This window comes from Gossypium arboreum, chromosome 9, assembly GCF_025698485.1.
Source record: "Gossypium arboreum isolate Shixiya-1 chromosome 9, ASM2569848v2, whole genome shotgun sequence".
Lineage (NCBI taxonomy): Eukaryota > Viridiplantae > Streptophyta > Magnoliopsida > Malvales > Malvaceae > Gossypium > Gossypium arboreum.
Genome location: NC_069078.1, coordinates 84,730,512 through 84,751,083, shown reverse-complemented (window position 1 = coordinate 84,751,083; position 20,572 = coordinate 84,730,512). Strand labels below are relative to the sequence as shown.

General features: G+C 33.9%; 1 protein-coding gene across 1 annotated transcript; it reads right to left on the bottom strand.

The window, feature by feature from the left end:
* Positions 1 to 959: 959 nt before the first annotated feature.
* LOC108456918 (myosin-6-like) lies at positions 960 to 20,227 on the bottom strand. Its single transcript, XM_053018527.1, has 40 exons — positions 19,683 to 20,227; positions 18,645 to 18,773; positions 17,399 to 17,542; positions 16,905 to 17,050; positions 16,661 to 16,820; positions 16,449 to 16,507; positions 16,174 to 16,333; positions 15,257 to 15,406; positions 15,045 to 15,181; positions 14,802 to 14,948; positions 14,593 to 14,694; positions 14,168 to 14,225; positions 13,980 to 14,081; positions 13,468 to 13,505; positions 13,180 to 13,306; positions 12,579 to 12,749; positions 12,356 to 12,487; positions 12,158 to 12,267; positions 11,956 to 12,022; positions 11,547 to 11,724; positions 11,231 to 11,436; positions 10,751 to 10,870; positions 10,291 to 10,389; positions 9,920 to 10,016; positions 9,258 to 9,382; positions 7,536 to 7,675; positions 7,309 to 7,396; positions 7,166 to 7,186; positions 6,968 to 7,048; positions 6,683 to 6,856; positions 5,824 to 5,964; positions 5,429 to 5,602; positions 4,461 to 4,592; positions 4,293 to 4,363; positions 4,099 to 4,198; positions 3,847 to 3,903; positions 2,243 to 2,299; positions 1,707 to 1,787; positions 1,528 to 1,610; positions 960 to 1,420 (listed from the first exon to the last, which is right to left on the bottom strand). Exons 1-40 carry the CDS (start codon positions 19,683 to 19,685, stop codon positions 1,306 to 1,308), a joined length of 4,482 nt encoding a protein of 1,493 aa, XP_052874487.1. The 5' UTR covers positions 19,686 to 20,227; the 3' UTR covers positions 960 to 1,305.
* Between the last annotated feature and the right edge of the window lie 345 nt (positions 20,228 to 20,572).

The window sequence follows — 20,572 nt, the reverse complement described above, 5'->3', positions numbered from 1 at the left end:
TAATTAAATTTTAAATATTCAAAAAGTACATAAAGCTATAATATATTTTAACCTATTAAAATCATCATTCATCATCTAGTTTAAATAATAATTTTTATATTTTTGTTATGTTTTATTTAATATTTAAAACCTTTTAATGCAATTTTCCTTCCAATTTAAAATGCATCAAGAAAACAAGTTCAATGCAATTGACCGATTTAATTTGTTTAACTGGTGGCTCCGACTGAATTAATAATTGAGGTTTTCCATCAGTTTGACATTAAATCCGTTTTCTTTTTAATCAATAATGTCAACTTTAAAAAATTATTTTACTTGAATTGTTATTGCTATATTGAAAATTATATAAATACATAATATATAATACATAATAGATAATATTGTAAATATAATTTGAAAATTAAACACAAAGATACGATATAAGATGATTTCTTTATACTATTTGAAAAGATAATTATTTAATATATTAAAATTATTAAGCATCTTTAATTGATATTTTAAAAAAATTTAAAAATAAAATGTTAGTTTTGAAAAAAAATTGCTTCATTTGTTTGATGTAAAACCGATTATTTTAATCTATATCAGATAATTTGTATGTCATTTTTTTCAATTGTATAAATTATAAACACTAAGGTTTTAGATATTAATTTTTTGACATAATGCCTAAAATTATTCACGCCCATTTGTGCTGACAATAATACTAATATTAACCGAGTTAAGACTTAATATATACAAAAATAATACTACTTACAGTTATCATGTTAATCTTATTTTTGTCATGCTAATCATATTAGTTGTATTTAAGCATGTTTATGATATTTATCAAACATATCATGCCCATGTCCAAAATTATAAGTCTAATATCTTCACCAGAAAAGTATGAGAAAGAAACATCAGTGCTTTTGCATTCTTATTTATAACTTTGTGTCTATAACGACTATTTAGAAAAAAAAATAAACAAATAAAAGTAAATACTTATGCTAGTTGTTACTTTGTACAAGATGAAAATTTGGGAATTAAAAAACATCTTTGAAAAGCTCCACTACATTAATAATCAACTCTCTTCCTCTAGACCATTCAGTACCAAAAAGATGCTGAAGAGAAATGACCAAATTAACTACCTAAAGAACTCTAAGAATTACTTACATTTTGGGCAATGGATGTTACAAAGAAAGTATAACATTTGTAGTTAATGTGCGGCAGCACTGCCATGAAGTTGACCTTTTTCTTTTCTGTTCAACTCTAGATGACAAAAAAAATCAAAGAATGCAGTGAATGGAAAAATGTAACGATGGTAGAACCGGTACCTTAATCCTGTAAAAATTGGAAGGCTGGATCCGTCATAAGTTCTTCGGCGGGTCTTACTGATGCAAACTCTTTTACTTGATGGCAATTAGAAATGTCCTCCATTGTGAATGGAATGCTACATTCAGAAGGGATTAACCAATTAAGACAACAAACCATTATTAACCTTTGATATTGGAGGAACTACAAAGCTACTCTTCGTTTCTCGTTTTCTGACTGTCATACCTGATATCGTCCTCCAACAGGAAGGAGCTACCACCATCATCTTCGGTATCATCTGACATAAGTTCTTTCATGTGGGCAAGAACCTGTGCGAGTGAAGGTGGCATGTCATACCATACTAACAAAACAAGAAAAAAAGGGTTCAGGATGAGAGAAATATCTACAATTTGACGATGACTTACATCTGGTGAAACACTTTGAGTGTTGTAGTTGTCATCCCTATAAAGCGTACATACCCTATAAAGTTGTTGAACACTCAAAGCCTGGTGAAAACAAACAATGTAAGAGAAAGAAGATACCATTCTAGTAACATTTCAGAGAAACAAAAAGATAAATTGTAAATGTCTTCGACTCATAGTTTCATGTGATAAGTTTAGGTTGTAACCTTGTCAATCATGTGGAAGACAACCTAATAGGTAACTCAAATGCTCTTTATCTCACATAGTTTTGAAATTCTGAAGAATTCCCAAAAAGAAAATTCGTTTTTCACCCTCGCCTTTATCATTTTTCCTTCCCGGAGGAACATGTTATTTGGATATATTAGATGTGTACCCCTTAATCATGGATTAGTCAGTTTTTGTTCACAAGATTGACGAGTCGAACTAGCTCTTTAAGGGAACTTTCATATTGATTCATTAAATGGAATGTTCTGTGAATCACATGCTGCACCATGCCCCATTATCAGGGGGATTGCAAGAAGAAAGGAAAAGAGACTTACACTACATAGGTCTTTTGATATTTCATCAAAGGATATTTTGGATTTCTGATTTATAACCTGACAAAACAAGACCAGGTTTTTCAAAATGGAGAAATAGAAAAAATTTATTAAACCATGAAATCAAGAGCAAGGCATTCACAATCCACAATCTGAACAAATTAAATACAAATATCATTGTCCTTCCAGCAGATAAGATAAAGAATGGCATAAGAGAAGCCCTTGGTAAGGAAATCAATTAAGGCTTTGTTTGTCTAGTGTGTGTTCTGGATCTGCTACAAAAGTAGGTGCACACATATATTTATATGATGCTGAAAAATCCTAAAGTAGTTGAATATGATAACTCGATACATATTTGATCAGGTCTTTTCGAAGTACTAAAAACAACTGCTAAATCTTAATAGCAAGATCATGCAAATGTGCAAGTCCATATGGTAGCATAGCTGTGACTGTATTACAGACAAAAATCTCTGACCATGAAAGCACTTCAGAATTCAAACTTAGCAGGTTAAGCAACTAATTCCACATTTTCACTCGAGTAAAATGAAATAGCCAAGCAGCAGTCGCCTCTTCTAAACAGCAGAATGCAAAGTCCTATAGTGGGTGCTTAAGGGTCTAATCTAGACTTAACAATGCTATAAATGAAACGGTTACATAACAGAAAAAAAAAAAAAAAACACTGAAAGAAATAACTAAAACAGGGTATGAAACAAAAACACAAATACATGAACATGTTAAAATCTATATACGAATTGCCAGGTCTTGTCCACTCCTATTCAGTTATACTGAACTCATTCTGGATTGGCGGGGTATATGAGCAATGGTATCCCATCCTATATTACAGAAGGAAAGTTAAAAGATATTGACAGCTCTAGTTTTCTTTGCGGTCATACCAAACCTCGAAAATTTTGCCAAGCCTTAAAATTCAAGAACGGATAATGTTGAAGTTACTGACTTCTCTCTCTTTCCCTATCTTTCTCATTGTTTCTAGAGAAATATCAAGCTTATCATCATCTAAACTTATCATTATCCATAATTAAATAATAATGATATAATACAATGTATGCTGACTTAATAAACCGACATACAGAGCCTGTAAATAGGCTAAATCCTTTCCCATTTGTATGTTTGACTTAGAAAGCAATAATAATGAAGCAAATGCTTAATGTTTTGGTATTAAGCAAGGTTTATTTTTTATTTTTTAATTTAGTCCATTCCTTTTTATTGCTCTGAGTTATTTTATATTTGCTCCCTCAATTGCTTCTACAAATAATTTGTTTTTAATTGCACAATGTACCAACCCTCACCTCTATTTTAACATTCAGATCAGTTTGAGGCCCGTTGACATCCTTATAAAGCCACAATTGCAACTACATATTACCAAGTCAAATTGGCATGTATGACCTTATCAAGGAAGGAAAAAAGCAGTCTCAACCAATTTCATGACCCCATGGTGATTAATTATACCAGGCACACAAGCTTTGAAAAAGAAAAATGAAAGAAACATTGGATAAGAATGACAAAGGGCCCCTGCGTCAAACCACAGGAGTAAAGCAACATGACGCAACAAAATTCTAACCTACTAAGAAACAACTGAAGAAACATACCAAGAATCCAACAGCTTGCCTTGTGTGTTTGAGTTCATCCCATGATGGGCCTACATACTGTAATTAAACAACAAGCAACTCTTAATTCAAATTTATTAGATGCAATAAGGTGCCACAACTAATAAGCAGACAAAAAAACTCCAGTTGAATGCATGTTCAAGCTTCAAATAGTGTTTCCTTAACAAAAAACCTTCTTCAAACAATGTGAAAATGACACCTTTGACATTCATCAGTGGGAACTAAAGAAATTACCTCAACGTCTGCTTCGGCACACCATAGTTCCAATTCAGCTAAGCCAGATTTCACATACTCCCCGTTGCTAAATGTGCAGCATTCTCGACGGAGAAGAAGGCTGTAGCAGAATATATTAACATCACATATTTTGGAATTTATTCCTATTATATTATCTGGAGTAACGGGCAAAAACATATGAAACAATTATTTACCTATTAAAGAGCTGTACATTAATATATGCAAACGTTTGAGTGAAAATATTCTGAACAAGTATTGGAGGCACCTGAAAATAAAAAAGTCATAACCATAAGTTCCATGGCTCATAAAAAAAAGGGACGGAAAGAGTCCACTTTAATATCATCAGAGTTGCAAATTTATACAAAATTGTCTTTCAATGTGCCCATCATCTTGTTCAGACACTCAATAATGCTCTGCCAGAGACCAGCTGGAGAATGATAGCCTTGTAACCCTTCACACTTTTGAAAAGCAGCTCCTTTTGATATCCTAGGTACCTGCCATATAGGCTGATGCATTAGCGACATAAAGAAATTGCAATTCCAATATAAAACTAGTTGCTACCATGCATATAAGCCAGCATAGGAAGTAATAAAATATGGCATTGTATCATCATTTTAACACAACTTTTAAAAGAAACAGCAGAAAACTAAAGCTCATGTGAGAATAATCCTAAACTATTGCACAACACACAAATGCATACCACTTACACAGCAATTCAAACTACTTATACGGAACATAATATCATCAGGTAGAACCTAAACATGTTAAAAGAAAAAAAAAAGTAAAATAAGCTTAACAAGAAGAATTGTCTCTCTATAATAAAATTAATAATGAATTAACTTTCCCACGCTCAAACCATAAATCATTCATTTTGAGTATTTCAAACCAAGTAGGCAGCAAAAAAGTAAATTGCAGAGAAGTCAAAGGAGAGGAACTTGTGATAGTTGCACATGTATAGAGAAACCTAAAACAAAACATATGAATTTTTAGAAGAATAATTTAATGTGTAGAAACAGGAAATAGGCTGAAATATTGAATTACAAACTGAAAGCAAGATGAATTTAAGACTTATAACATGCAATGTTGAAATTAACACTTGGAAATAAATTTCAGTTGATGATACAACAAAGTACATGCTCTACATGTTCAAATGAAGCAGCACGGAAAACCTCTATTGTGCAAGGCATTATAGAAGCTAGGGAGATGATTTTAAAAATAAGAATTAGAAAAACCACAGTGCTCTCTCCTGTATATAGCACCTAAATGATCTCAAAAGTTAAAAGAATGTCACTGGAAAGACTCAGTGATCCAAATGCAAGGCTCCTTGTACCTGAATGCAACCAGATATAAGTGGTGACAGGTTCTTTTTCAAGTTGTCTCTAATGATTCCATATATCTTTTCCACATAAGCTGAGAGCTGCTGCTTAAAAAGAAGAGCTGGATACTTGGCCTCAACCTGGCTCAGTACTCCAGCTTGAAGATTGGCAGAAGATGAACGGAAACTCTGAGAAAGAACAACATCATATCACATAATTTTCCTTCATAAGTTCTAGAATCATTCAACAAAACTGATAATGATCATATGACGAGATTTTAGATAAAGAACAAATGTATTGTTCTTTCCTTCTTTTTATGGCATACGTTAAAGAAGATTTCAGAGACATCTAAATCAGGACCATTTCATGCAAACAATTTAAAGAAACCGTAAATGAAATATCTCAATACTTTGGTCATCCTTGCAAAGAATGATGCTCCAGCAGGTGGTTTCTGCATTGAACCAGAGGCTTTCAGACTACGTTGAAGCAAAAACAACAATGAAGATGTGTTTGACAGCCAATAAGCCATGTGATCATTGTTGTCCTGATCCTGCAAAACATCAGCACAGATCGTGAATATTATATTTGATTTTTTCCCCTCATCTTTTTGGTTTCTTAAACCTGCTCAATCAGAAAAAAACATGGTTTAAGAATCAGTTAAAGTAATCTAACATAAGTCCCTAGCAAAGAGAATAATTCCATATTCCCTCCTATTACAGAAATAATTACTTTTCAACAAAGTAAAAAAAAAAAAAATCATAATTGTATCTTCTAAATCCAACAAAATGAAAAAGATAAAAGGCCTCATAGGCTAATTTTTTTTCTAAATATTTCTTGCTCTCAGAAGCAAAAAACAAAAATGCACCTTGGATCAAATAGAAAAATAGTAAAAATGATAATAACAACAATAAAACCAATAACATTTTGAACTAACACAAATTCGAGAGTTCTTGGATAACAGAAAGAACATCCATGAAATGTTATATTTATATTTGAATCGGAATAACATTTTGCTTATCATATTGCCTTTACTAGAAACTAGCAAACGTAAAAAACAAGTAGCAAAAGAATAGGTGAAACCTATATTTCACCCCATTTTTCTAAATACAGCTCTGGAGTATTCTTGATCAAACTAAAGGATCAAAATTGCTACCGTAGTTTTGATTAAAGAGAATAGTAGTGTTATAGTATCAACAAGAAAAGGGCGGTTTATCTTGAGAACAACGATTTTATCTACAAAAATGAGCTTTCTGTAATAGATACGTTACCTCTAGTGCAGAGCCCATCACCTCAATAAGACGATCAAAAACACTTGTCTTTTCAGCTTCAAATGACTTCCAGTGGAGAAGGCATTTGTATATGGTAAATGCTGCAACAGGCTTTTCTTGACTGAACCCAAGATTCTGTGCCACACATTTGAGTAGGTCATCTACACTCTCCGGCTGCAAAGATGATACATACAACAAAGATTAATCCCTGGAAATTTCATGCAATACAAATACTTGAAAAAAGAAAAAAGGGAAAAATAAATTCTATATCACTTGAATTCATACCTGCTGCTTTTCAGTTTGGGATCTCCTCAATTTACTGTCTTCTCTACCAAGCCTTGTTGATGGACCAGAACTCAGTTGTGCCTGTCAGAAAGAGCTTTCCATCTCAGGATGATAGAGGCAACAAAAAACCAAGTATGCAGGTATATCTAATAAACTGAAGTGAAGGGAAATTATACAGTCTCTATATTCTTCACTTACATGATGACCATTTTCCAGAGGCTGCAAAGTTAAATAAAGGCCAGCAAGGAAAAATAAAAAAAGCAAAAAATAATCAGAACCAACAAACCAACTCAAGAAAAATAAGGGAAGAATGTTGAGATATAGCTTACTGAAGATGTCACCTCTGGCATTTTTCTACTTGGTGTACTCAGCAACGCTTGCTGCTGTGATTTCTGGTCAGTTTCCATGTCCAAAATCTTTTCTTCAAGCCTGGTAAAGATGTAAAACAATTATTCAGATGAAAGAAAGAAACTTTCCATTCATAGAATGAAAAATACAATTGATTAAATGTTCATACTAACATATAAACATCAAACACATATTATAGCAGATCAAAATAGGTATGAACCTCTGCACTGTAGTTTTGAGCTCAATTATCTTTGACTCTGCCTCCAAAGTTTGCTTTAGCCGCTCGTCACTAAGCTTTTTTGTTTCTTCATATTTCCTCTCTGTTTCATTAATTTTCTGTTCTAAGGTACTTACCAGAGCCTACAATGGCATTGTGCCAAACAAGATTCCAAGAAACACAATGGCAGAATAACCAAGTTTAAAAATGACATCAAGAAAGCCTTTAGTCAAAACTAAGATAGTATTCGAAGCAAAAAATATCTAACAATACCTTCAGCTGCTCATTTTCAGCAATAAGTCTATTTATTGATCCATCGTCAATAACGGTAGGTTTATTCATTGATTCATTGTCAATAACAGGGATCTCCTGAACCACAGGAACTTGTTGAGATAAGGAAAGAATTATTCTACTCAATAAAAATAAAAGGAAACAATGTTGAGATATATCTTACTGCAGATGTCACCTCTGACATGGTTGTACTCAGTGAACTCGGCATGGCCAGCTGCTGTGGTTTCTGGTCCTCAGCTCCCATGTCCAAAATCTTTTTTTCAAATGACATCAAGAAAGCCTTTAGTCAAACCTGAGATAGTATTCGAAGCAACAAATGTCTAACAATACCTTCAGCTGTTCTTTTTCAGCAGTAAGTTTATTCATTGATTCATCGTCATTAACGGTAGGTTTATTCATTGATTCATTCTCAATAACAGGGATCTCCTGAACCACAGGAACTTGTTGAGATAAGGAAAGAATAATTCTACTCAATAAAATAAAAGGAAAGAATGTTGAGATATATCTTACTGCAGATGTCACCTCTGAAATGGTAGTACTCAGTGAACTCAGCATGGCCTGCTGCTGTGGTTTCTGGTCCTCAGCTCCCATGTCCAAAATCTTTTTTCCAAATGACATCAAGAAAGCCTTTAGTCAAACCTGAGATAGTATTTGAAGCAACAAATGTCTAACAATACCTTCAGCTGTTCATTTTCAGGAGTAAGTTTATTCATTGATTCATCATCAATAACGGTATGTTTATTCATTGATTCATCTTCAATAACGGTATGTTTATTCATTGATTCATCTTCAATAACGGTAGGTTTATTCATTGATTCATCGTCAACAACGGGGATCTCCTGAACCAAAGGGACTTGTTGAGATAAGGAAAGAATTATTCTAATCAAGAAAAATAAGGAAAGAATGTTGAGATATATCTTACTGCAGATGTCACCTCTGACATGTTTTTACTCGGTGCACTCGGTATGGCCTGCTGCTGCGGTTTCTGGTCCTCAGCTCCCATGTCCAAAATCTTTTTTTCGAGCCTGTTTAAGATATAAACAATCATTCAGATGAAAGAAAAGCAACTTCCCAGTCAGAGAATGAAAAATACAACTGACTAAATGTTCATTCTAACATATAAACATCAAACACATATTATAGTAGATCAAAATAGGTATAAACCTCTGCATTTCAGTTTTGAGCTCAACTATCTTTGATTCTGCCTCCAAACCTTGCTTTAGTCGCTCTTCACTAAGCTTGTTTGTTTCTTCATATTTCCTCTCTGTTTCATTAATTTTCTGTTCTAAGGAACTTCCCAGAGCCTAAAATGGCATTTTGCCAAACAAGATTTCAAGAAACATAAAGGCAGAATAACCAAGTTTAGAAATGACATCAAGAAAGCCTTTAGTCAAACCTAAGTTCTTATTTCAAGTAACAAATGTCTAACAGTACCTTCAGCTGTTCATTTTCAGCAGTAAGTTTGTTTACTAATTCATCGTCAATAACTGGGATCTCCTGAACCGCAGGAACTTGTTCAGCAATTTTCTTTGCAGCTTCACGTTCTTTGATTAGCAACTCTTTTGTTTCCTCAAGCTCAAGTTGCATTTTCTGAAACTCAACTTGCAGTTCCTGAAACTCAAGTTCCTTCTTGTACAAAGTAGATTCAAATGTTGCTCTTTCCTGTTTTTTGGATTCCTGAAACTCAAGTTCCTTCTTGTGCAAAGTAGATTCTAGTGTTTCTCTTTCCTGTTTTTTGGATTCCTCAAACTCAAGCTGTAGTTTCTGCAACTCAAATTGCAGTTGCTGAAACTGAAGTTCCTTTCTGTGCAAAGTAGATTCAAACCTTGCTCTTTCCTGTTTTTTGGATTCCTCAAACTCAAGTTGCATCTTTTGCGTAGTAGATTCAAACCTTGCACTTTCCTGGTTTTTGGATTCCTCAAACTCAAGTTGCATCTTGTGGAAAGTAGATTCAAACCTTTCACTTTCCTGTTTCTTGGATTCCTCAAACTCAAGTTGCATCTTGTGCAAAGTAGATTCAAACCTTTCACTTTCCTGTTTTTTGGATTCCTCAAACTCAAGTTCCTTCTTTTGCAAAATAGATTCAAACCTTGCACTTTCCTTTTTCTTGGATTCCTCAAACTCAAGTTGCATCTTTTGTAAAGTAGATTCAAACCTTGCACTTTCCTGTTTTTTTGATTCCTCAAGGTCAACCTGCCCTAATAAATGAATGAGTTAGGGGAAAATTTTGCTCTACAGTTTACAAATTAGGTTTAAAAGATACTAGATAATTCTCCTAATGGTGCTTTATCCTTTCTAGCATGTTTTGCTATGGGGAATTAGAAAAAGGTAGAAATTGACTAATTCAAACAATGGTGAAATATTAAAGATGCTAATGAATAGACATAAAATTTTATGACATCATAGCTGGAAATGTTATGAATACATGTACTTATAATAGTAACATTATTATCAAGAAAAGATCTACCCTCGTTCGTTTCTCTAGTTGCAAGCGCCATGTAAGTTCTTCAACTTCCTTTTCCAGCTTAGTTTTGGCTTCTTGAAGAGCACCAGTTTCCCTGGCGGCCTGCAGACAGACAGGAACGATAAGTTGAAACAATCATGCACATACTTTTGGAAAGAATGGTAGAAAACTCAGACTACAAAAGATGATAATTTCAACTGTTGGAAGCAATATAAGCAGAACGAGAGAATGATTATTCCATTTCTTAATAGATAGCTTTAGCAGGGATTGCTTCTAAACATTCCTTCATTATTCTATAATTAATCAAAATTAGAAGAAATAAAATTAATATTAGTATAGCAATAGAGCACTTTAGGGAATATTGTCATCTGCGAAGAAATTATTTTTGAAACAAAAATACAAGAATACACCTATGAAAGAGAAGATCATGAGCTTAAACTAATTTGAGAAACGAAAAAATCACCATTCTTAGCTTCCGTAATTCTTTACGTGCAACCCTTGCTCTCCAGGCACATTGTGTAGTAATTGCTGCTTTCTTTAACCATAGATAACGACGGTTGGCCAAGAATCGTCGACAGTGACTCTGTAAAATACATGAACTCGCATAATATCAATTGTACATAGCAAAAAAAGCATGAACATTATTGGTTTAGAATTACAACTAGTGAGTGGACAGAGTAGACTTTTTGTACTTTTTAATTTTGTTTACTGGAAAAACCTACGTCCCACTTGTGAATGAACTCAGTAAAATTTTATCTAAAACAAATGAAATGGTTGCCCGAAATAACAAGAATTTCAAAACATATTTTTTATAAAGCCTACTAATTGAGATATGGGGAAAGTAAACAGTAATAAAAGATTGAAGAAAAGGGTAAAATGAGAAATAAAAAGAAAGCTACTAGCTGTTAATATGTCAACAACAGAAAGAAAATTTTATTTTTACCTGAATTACAGTTGCAGCTCTTGTCTGCTTTCTGGACAGAAGCTCACTACGAGCAATCATCCCACGCATACCTGTTTGAATAGAAACAGCTGAGAAGTACAAATTCTTGTATGCTTTCCTTGCAAGAAACTTGCGTAAATGTTTTTGAATATTCAGAGCAGCAGCTTCTCTTCTCATTTCCTCATACTGATGGCGTGCTACTTGTCCTGCAAACAGGTTAAAAAAATGAAAGTGAAATAAATATAACGGTAGATGTATGGAAGCAATTCCAATTCCTAATACAATCAGAAATGCACATGGATGAAATGCTCTTTACCTCTACACAAGGCTTGAATTTGTATGGCAGATAACCGCAACAAAATAAAGCGTTTCCGACACAAGTACGTACGGACTTTTCTCTGTATCAGACTTGCTGATCTTCCTAAAATCTCAGTTCGCAATGCATCTAGCTCTGCCATCTGACCAGCCCTAAGAAAAACTTTCGTTTTACCAATCTGCAATAGCAGCAAATCTGTAAGGTGCAATATTATTAAATGGTACAAGAGCTCAGTGAAAGCAACAATATGAAATGACTGGGAGCCAAAACTTACAGAATTAGCCAGCAAGCAAGAGATTTTGGCATACATGTCATGCATGAAGTACTTAAAAAATACATTGAATGAAAAAAAAAAAAAAAAAACAGTCCCAAAGTTAACTTTAAGAAAATGTATAAATACAGGATGCACCTGATAACCACTGAGCTTACTCTTCTCCAGAATCTTCTTGCTAGCAGTGACCTCAGTATAATTATTTCTGAATAACAGATAACAGAGTTATGCACCTCACTGGTAAGTCATGGATTCTCGTAACATAATTATGAAGAATAAAAGGTACATCTAAATAGAAGTAATAATTTTGAACTGCAAGAACAGATTTTGGAAATGTTACCGCTTAGAGAGAACCTCTGGAGCCAGAAGGGAAAATCGAGCTACAAATTCACGAAATGACTTTCGAGAGGGAAATCCAGCACAACTAATTCTAATTGCCTCCATCACTCCCTGGAGTCAAATATAAACGTCACACATGGACATACAGACAGACTGCTTATCAACAAAAGCTAGGATTGACCAAAATATAGAAACTTACCCCACATCGAAGTTGTTGTAGCACATTTTGGTTCTCAAATATTCCTGGTTTAAGAGCATTATTGGGCTTCACACAACGAATGTAGTGTGGTTCCGTGGCACTCAAAGTCTCAAGCAAAGCTTGGAGTTGTTGCTGTTCAAAGTACATGGCATGCATGAAAATGAATGAAAATAGATGAAGCATGTAATCTCCCTTTAACATACACATTAGAGCAGAAACAGACCTTGAAGGAGGAACCTATTGAGGAGAACTTTGTTGTTTTGGAAGATTCCTCGGGTGAAGGAGGAAACAAGCTTGAAACAAAAGAGCATTCTGAAGCATTCAGCAGAGCTTGATGCTCTGAAACAACATAATCTTTGTTCTTATCCAGGAAGAGCTCAGTCTGGTAAGTAACCTATAGCGGAAATTCCTTTAAGTTAATATAAAGCAGATTTCACAGATGTAACTATTTCAAGTTAACATTGAGACTGGTTTAAGTTTATTTAAGTTCCAATATTACCATTTAAATACTTACAAAAGAAAACAATCATAAAAGTTCATGTTATTTAGGTCTTGTTGATCTATTAAATCAGGGTTATTCAGGAGATTCCACATTTGTTAAACATGGGTTCTTATGTGTAGTTTGAGTATTATTAGCTAATTGAGACCTTCTTGTCTAATATTAACCAATTTGGAGATAACATATTCTGCAGGAATAGGACTCATAAGAGCAGCCAAATATATTACACGATCTAAATTTAGTGGAGAATAACAGAGATATTTGAGCACCCTTATCTTCTAGCACAGAGTTCCTATGGATGCAGTAGCACAGTAAAAATACTTACATCACCAGCATAATGACAAATGGTGAAGTCAGTGCGTGACAGCTTAGGCTTACTGAAGCGTTTATTGTCTTTAAAAGTCTGATAAAGCTTTTGAGCAAATGTCTCATGTGTTGATCTGGGGAACATACTATGAACATAACAGGAATAATGTCACAATTTCAAAGGGTGTTTGAAGCAAGAGAAAGTTAAAAGTAACAGGAGTAATTGTCACAATTTTCGCAGGGAGGCAAACCAATTTTCTTAAAATAAGAAGAGGTGAATTATCATTGTTGTTATTCTGATACCTACCAAGCCTCATCAAGAAGAGCTATGATGCCACCAGGTTTCTGTAAGCAGGAAAGAAAAACATTAGAAGATAAAAAAGTTCTATACATCATGACAAATTAGTCCCCCTTCTCGGTTTCCAAAAGTTCCTCTCTGGCCTTGTTTCAAAAAACAATTAGTAGTTTAAATCATTTTAGTGAAAAGAAAAAAAAAAAACCCTTCAACCTTAAAATCTTCTTCCAAACTCTACAGGATACTTTTTTTCAACCTTCCAAAATTGATATTTGATTAAAAGAAAGTTCAAAAAGGGCAGCGTCTAACATATTGACATGGATGGAGTGTTACTTCCAATGCAATTAATAAATTTCCAATACATGAATGAAAAGATAAAAGAAAATATGTACAGGTGTAGCACTAAGACAAGAAACAAGTGTGTGTGTGTGTTTGTCTGCACATATATTGGCAGAGTTAGTCACATTATAGAAAGTGAGATACGGGCATGAAAACAGCAAAGTGAAATAGAAATTGTGATGCACCTTTTCAATAAGATCAAGGATATCTTGATTATCAATAAATTCTATATAACTCCAGTCAATTTCTTCTTTCTTGTATTCTTCCTGCTCCATCTTAAAAACATGCTGGCATATGACATCACAGTTATGTTAAGATAGTTTTGAAAGCTGACAATATCCTAAATACATTAGAATCAATCTAATGCATAAACCTGATTAAAATGCTGCTGCAGCTTTTCATTTGTCAAATTGATGCAAAATTGCTCAAAACTGCATGCAATGAAAATTTCGAAAATTGTGTAAGTATTGATGTAGGGAAACTAAGGAATCCACACTGCAAAACTTGAAAAACTGGCACAAACATGCAGGCAAAATGAGCTTTAAAAGGTATTTAATGCTGCAATCATCCAGGAAGAAAAACTAAAGACTAGTGATCACTCTAGCCAAGAAAGAGAAGCAAAAATATCCCCAAATTTGATCAGCAACACCCAGCATAGTCATTAAGGGATTTGACACATCATGGCCTTTAAATATTGAATTCCCTTAACTAGACATCCCAATCATAAAAAATATAGAGGGATGTCATGAAAAAAAATTGATTTCTGAATGACGAAAACAAAGCATACCGGTTAAGCACCTGTTTGTCTTGAAACTCTCAAATCCATAAATATCCAGAACACCAATCAACGATTTTGATTCAGGATCCTGACTAATAGAAACATTTATCTTGTCCACAAGCCTGAGGAACCAAAGTACAAAGTGTTAAGAAATAACTATAGATGGATGTTTTGAATCAGTGTATGTGTGTGTCTCTAGAGCGAATCCATCTGGTACATTGAAAGTTACCAGTCAAATAATTTTGAATAAACAATTTTTGCCAAAGCATCTCTGCTGAGAGCTGCTGAAACAGGGTCAAGCGATTTTGTAATGCTCTCATCACGAGTCACCATAACACGTTTGCATAGGGAGTCTTCAAGAGCCTTCTCATTACACCTAAAGAGAGACACATATTTGAGTTTTTCCATTCAATTCTGCATATGAGGACAAAGGCATGGATGTTTAAGGAAAAGAATAGTAATAAAAAATTACATTAATAGCTCTGCTGCGGTTTTTAGATGGAACCGAGATTTATCATCCTTAGGTTCAGCAGAATCTATTTCCTGTCCCTTTTTGAACTCAATATTTCCTAAATGAAGAATTGCAGCCACAACTCGGAATATTCCATCCTGACATGGCAGAGATTATAAAGAAAAAAAAAAAGGTGATATTATTCCAATTAAATAACAAACAAAATGCATTACCTGCTCCCCCTGACTGATACCAACAACATCCATAGCCCTCTTAGTTAAAAGATACTCTTTACAACTATCTACGCCATCCAGCTCATAACAATTTGACTGGTTTAAATAATGAAAAGTTCGTGGATTTCCCAATTTGTACTTCTCAACTTCCTGATAGCAAAAAAACCAAAAGAGAGTTAGATGCCTCTTTGGTAACAAAAACCCAGTCAACATAGGCAAAAATGAAACTGTCATGTTACAAGAGGTATTATGAGGACCCAAAAATAATTTTTATTTGCATTAACCACATTAGGAAATGGAAGTCTGAAAATGGGCCCTGCATACTTTGACACAAAAAGAAAATTCTTTGGAAAAAAATAACAAGAATTTGATAACCCAACTCTTAGAGCTTGAGGGTGCTGCAAGCTATATTACCAGAGACCTACTTTCAGCAATTTAAGATCATCCCTTTCCTTCAACACTATGTTTCAGTTTAAAAGAATTGTTAAGATATGCTATAATTTTTTGCATAAAATTAGGGATTGTAATTATATGATTTAGGCTGCCAGTTAGAATTGTAGAGATTTCTTTCCTTATTTTGTATTTGTTTTGAGTGTATAAATACCTCTGTAAGAAAGAAAAATGTTTATGCATTTTATTCAGAATTTTTCTCCCATTTCTTTTCTCTCTTTTCTGTTCAACAGCAGCCCCAATTGGCAGCAGCCAGCAGCTTTTTTTCTTCTCTTTTTCTTCTTAAATTAACAAAAGAATTACAATTATTGAGGCAAAATCTGTTTTTCAAGAAAACTAGATCTAAACAACTGAAAAGCTTAAGCTAAAGCAAGACTTCTACTGTGATTTTTTTTCTGTAATTAGCGTTACAAAATAAACTAGGATTTCTCTGTGAAGCCAAATGCAGAAAAATCAGACACCATTACCTCCGGCGGTGCAGCACAAAGCATATAAAAGCAATGATAGTTTCTCTCCGGGTCAGACACCTGACAAACACGAGATCGTTCTAGCAAGTAAGTCCTTATTGCAGCTCCAGAAATTTGGCCCCTTGGATCAAACTGAATTTCCACAAACTTGCCAAAGCGACTGCAATTACGTTATAATCAGTCAGGGAAAGTCTTTCACCAACTAAAAGAAGGGCCTGGCAAAAAAATCCTCAAGGCATGTGGAATATCCTATGCCCTAAATGTAGATTTCAAACCTTGAATTATTGTTTCTGACAGTCTTTGCATTGCCAAAGGCTTCCAGAACAGGATTAGACTACAAATGAGGATAAAAATCATTAGGAAAAGAAATTATTCAAGCAATCTCATTTTCCAAGAAGGACAATGGAGAACCATACAACCAAGAAAGCAACATCAAATTCATCAATTTCACACAAATAGAAAAACTAAATTATTTAGTTTGAGCTACCTCCAAGACCTTCTGCTCCACAGAGCGTTCCTCTGCCTTGCTAACTCTCCCTCCCATATAGGCTAGATAGCGCATAAGCATCTTTGTACTCTCTGTTTTACCGGCTCCACTTTCCCCACTTACCAAAATTGATTGGCTTATCCCCTCATTGATCATGTGTCTGTTCAGAACACTTATTACATCAATAAGCACATGAAGAATGCAAAAAAATCTTTATGATAAGGGAAGCATAAAAATGCTTTACCTATATGAAGCATCTGCAACAGCAAACGGATGTGGGCTCAGCTCACCAAAAGCTGCCCCTTTGTATTGTTCCATCATATGACTGCTGTATAAATGTGGCAGTCTTCGAAAAGGATTTACAGCAATCAATATATTTCCTGTGTAGGTCTGGAATAAACATCAGCACATTTAGCTTCAAACAACAATACATATCCCTAGAAAAAAAACAAACAGCAACGCAACAAATTAAAGCAACCAATATATTTCTCATGTAGGTCTGGAATAAACATAAGCACATTTAGCTTCAAACATTGACATGTATCTCTAGAAAAAAAACAGGCACACAACAAATTAAAGCAACATATTCACACTCGACCATCATAAACCACAGTCAAAGGACTGCATTAAGTGACTCATGATGCAAAGTAATTAATCTGGGTAACCAATGCCATTACATCATAATTTATCAAACACTAAAAAAAGGTAAAGGGGTGCAAACCTGCTGTTAATACTTACATATATTTCATTGATATCATATCGGCATTTTAAATTCTGCAAAACCCCAGGTTCATGCAAATATGCTAGCCTTGTCATATCATCAACACCACATGAAGGAAATTCAGGGTCCTTTGGATAGACATTAGATGTTTTGGCAACAATCTACACAATATGAAAGGAATACAAAAGCCACAAACCTTTCAAAATCCAATTTCATGCACCAAAACAATAACTAAATAAAGAAAGAACTAATACAGACTGGCATATATAGTGAATGAAATTAGAGCTTGAAAAGATAACAGATGCTGTTAGCTGAAGCATCGAACCATGTTAATAATATATAAAGAAAATATGATGTACCATTGAAATATCTACATAGAACATACATAAGCTGAACACGAAGTTTCAAACCAGCAGCTTTGAAAACACGACTTCCGCTAAGGAAGTCAGAAAGTAAAACAAATTTCCATAGCTTCCCTTGCATCATAAAAATGTTTACTTCAGCATTCAGTTTACCACAACTTTTATCAGACACATCATTCACCTTGAATGCACATGATAACTCTTGCATCCTAAATATAAGAAAAAAAATCCATAATTCAAGCCCTTATTTATCTTTAGCAGATTATGACTTAGAAAAACCTGAGTCCTGAAAATTTCTCAAAGTTATTGTGGTAAGCATCATGAGCTTAGAATCTGACCTAAAAATATCCCATCAACAAGGTCTAAAGAATTCAATATATATGACTAATTCGGAAGTTAGGGATTTTCATCTCTAGTTTCTCTAAATGAGCATCATGAGCTTATATCTCACCTGACCTAAAAATATCCTATCAACAAGGTCAGATTAACTTCAAATTCCACCAACTTCTCCGATAACGTCTACTATGTTTCTTCAAACCTGACTGGCAACCAAATAGTAAGAGACCATACCATTGCCATCTGTGCTTTTTATAGCAGTATTTTGTTGTTTAGAAAGACGTATGGAAAATTAATCTCTAGATGTGATTAAAATCATCTTATTGTCTCACCTAAGAAATTCAGTAACAAATAAAATACATTGAAGTTCATTAAACTATGGCTGCCAGTGATGTCATATTCGTTTCAGTTTAAAACACATATACATGTTTCATGAATCACGAATCATGATGCCAAGCACAAAAGAAAGAAAAAAATGTCCTCCACGCAAGAAGTGTGTGTGTTGGGGGGGTGGGGGTGGAGAACAAAAAACAAATCACATAAAATCCTGAGAACAAGCACTCACTGTCTTCCCTGATGTAGAATCTACTGTAATCTCTTCCCCCTTAACTTCCTTTACTTCTCCATCTATCCAAGCTACATCTGGGTCCTCCACCCAAACATGAGATCCAACAAGAATACTGGATGGAGCAACCTGCAAGGCCATGTCAAATCTTAAGCATATCAATTTGAAAGAAAAGATACTCATCTCAAAGAATGAAACATGAAACCAAATTGTATTGATTACGCAAGTAGATATGTAGGACCAGCAAAAATGTTGAACGGTGTGTTTACTCACCACCATCCAATGCCACATTGGAGAAACTAAACTTTGATTTCTATGCATCTCACACAATTCTCTAAAACAAATTTCTAATGCGGTTGCATTAAGAAGTCAAAATTTATTTAATTTGCGACTTGGAAATAACAAATTCAAGCCACAAAACATGATCCCAACAAAGAACAGGGCCAAAGCTGTGAACTACAAACCTTTCTAAACTACCATTAATTTTAGTTAGCTACTTCACAAAAAAAGGGTATATTATTTATTGAATTGCATAAAGTAAATAAAAGAGCTACTTTCTATTAATTTAAAAGAAAAACAATATATTATTTATTGAATTGCATAAAGTAAATAAAAGAGCTACTTTCTATTAATTTAAAAGAAAAACAATGTACAGATTACTAACTCTAAAAAATCTTACAGACAAAGAAAACAGAAATGCAGCTCTAGTAACTGGAATTACAAACAAAACTATATTTTCTTATAAAAATAAATTAGTCTTGACAAAATAAATAGCAAAAAGAAAAAAATAGTAATTCATTTAAATAATAAACATCTCTAAATCTATACAACAACAAAAGGATCACCATTTAGCGGGGGAAAGAGTAACAATAATTTTTAATTTTTTATTAGTTCATTTGGAGCTAAATGAGCTATCTCCTTTTTCATGAAACTGAATCCAAAATTAACAGAACAACCACTTTACATTTAACTGTGATGCAAATATGAAAAGTGCAAAAAAAAAAAAAACTTGAAATCTCAGGGAAAACAAATGCTGACCATTTTTTCTGGTTAGATTCAGATCCGAGGCAGAGCCAATAAACCCTAGATCCTTCCACAAGACAATGCGAAACAAATTGCCATCCCAAGTTTTCCTCCAAATCCCTGCCTCACTTTCACACTCCTAGCTCTTCCCCCCCTCTCTCTCTGTTTCTCTCCCTCGCTCGCTCCTCTCTCTAACCGTACCAAATGTATCTCTCCCTTTTCTCTACAACAGCGGAGAATTTGTTATCAAAATGCCTTTTTTATATGAAATTTAATTCGTTTTTATAGGAAATGAACGGGTGAGGGAAGAGGTCACAATGAAGCAAAACGCCATTGCAGAAGAAAAGCTATACAATGGCAGACCTTTAAACCTCTCCTTCTCGCAATGCAAGGAAATTACATCCAACATTAACAATCACTCCTTCGCCTTTGCAACACTTTTTTTCCTTCGTTTTCTCTCTTGCATTTTTCTTCTTTTTCCTTTTATGTCTCACTCTCGTTTTTTTGGGTTTTCCTCAACGACGTGAACGCATAAAGGCAAAATCTATAATACGAAATTCCTAGTTTGTCCTTAAGTTTAGAGTATATTTGCTGATAATGGCAAAAAGACACCATTTAATCCTAAATTTGGTAATTTTTTAATTTAGTCCCTAAATTTGTTATGATTTGCACAATCTTAAAATGCCATGACCAAAACTAAAAAAAGTTTGTCCAGCTCTAATGATAATGTGGATTAAAAAAAGTTTAAGGACTAAGTTGGAAAAAGTTCCCAAGTTAAAAGACTAAATAATATCTTATGCCAAATAATATTATTATTTATAATAACATTTCGAGTTTGCACATTTAAAATTTAGTAATTTTACTTTTTTTGATCTTTTATTTTTAAATTTAGAAAATGTAAGTTC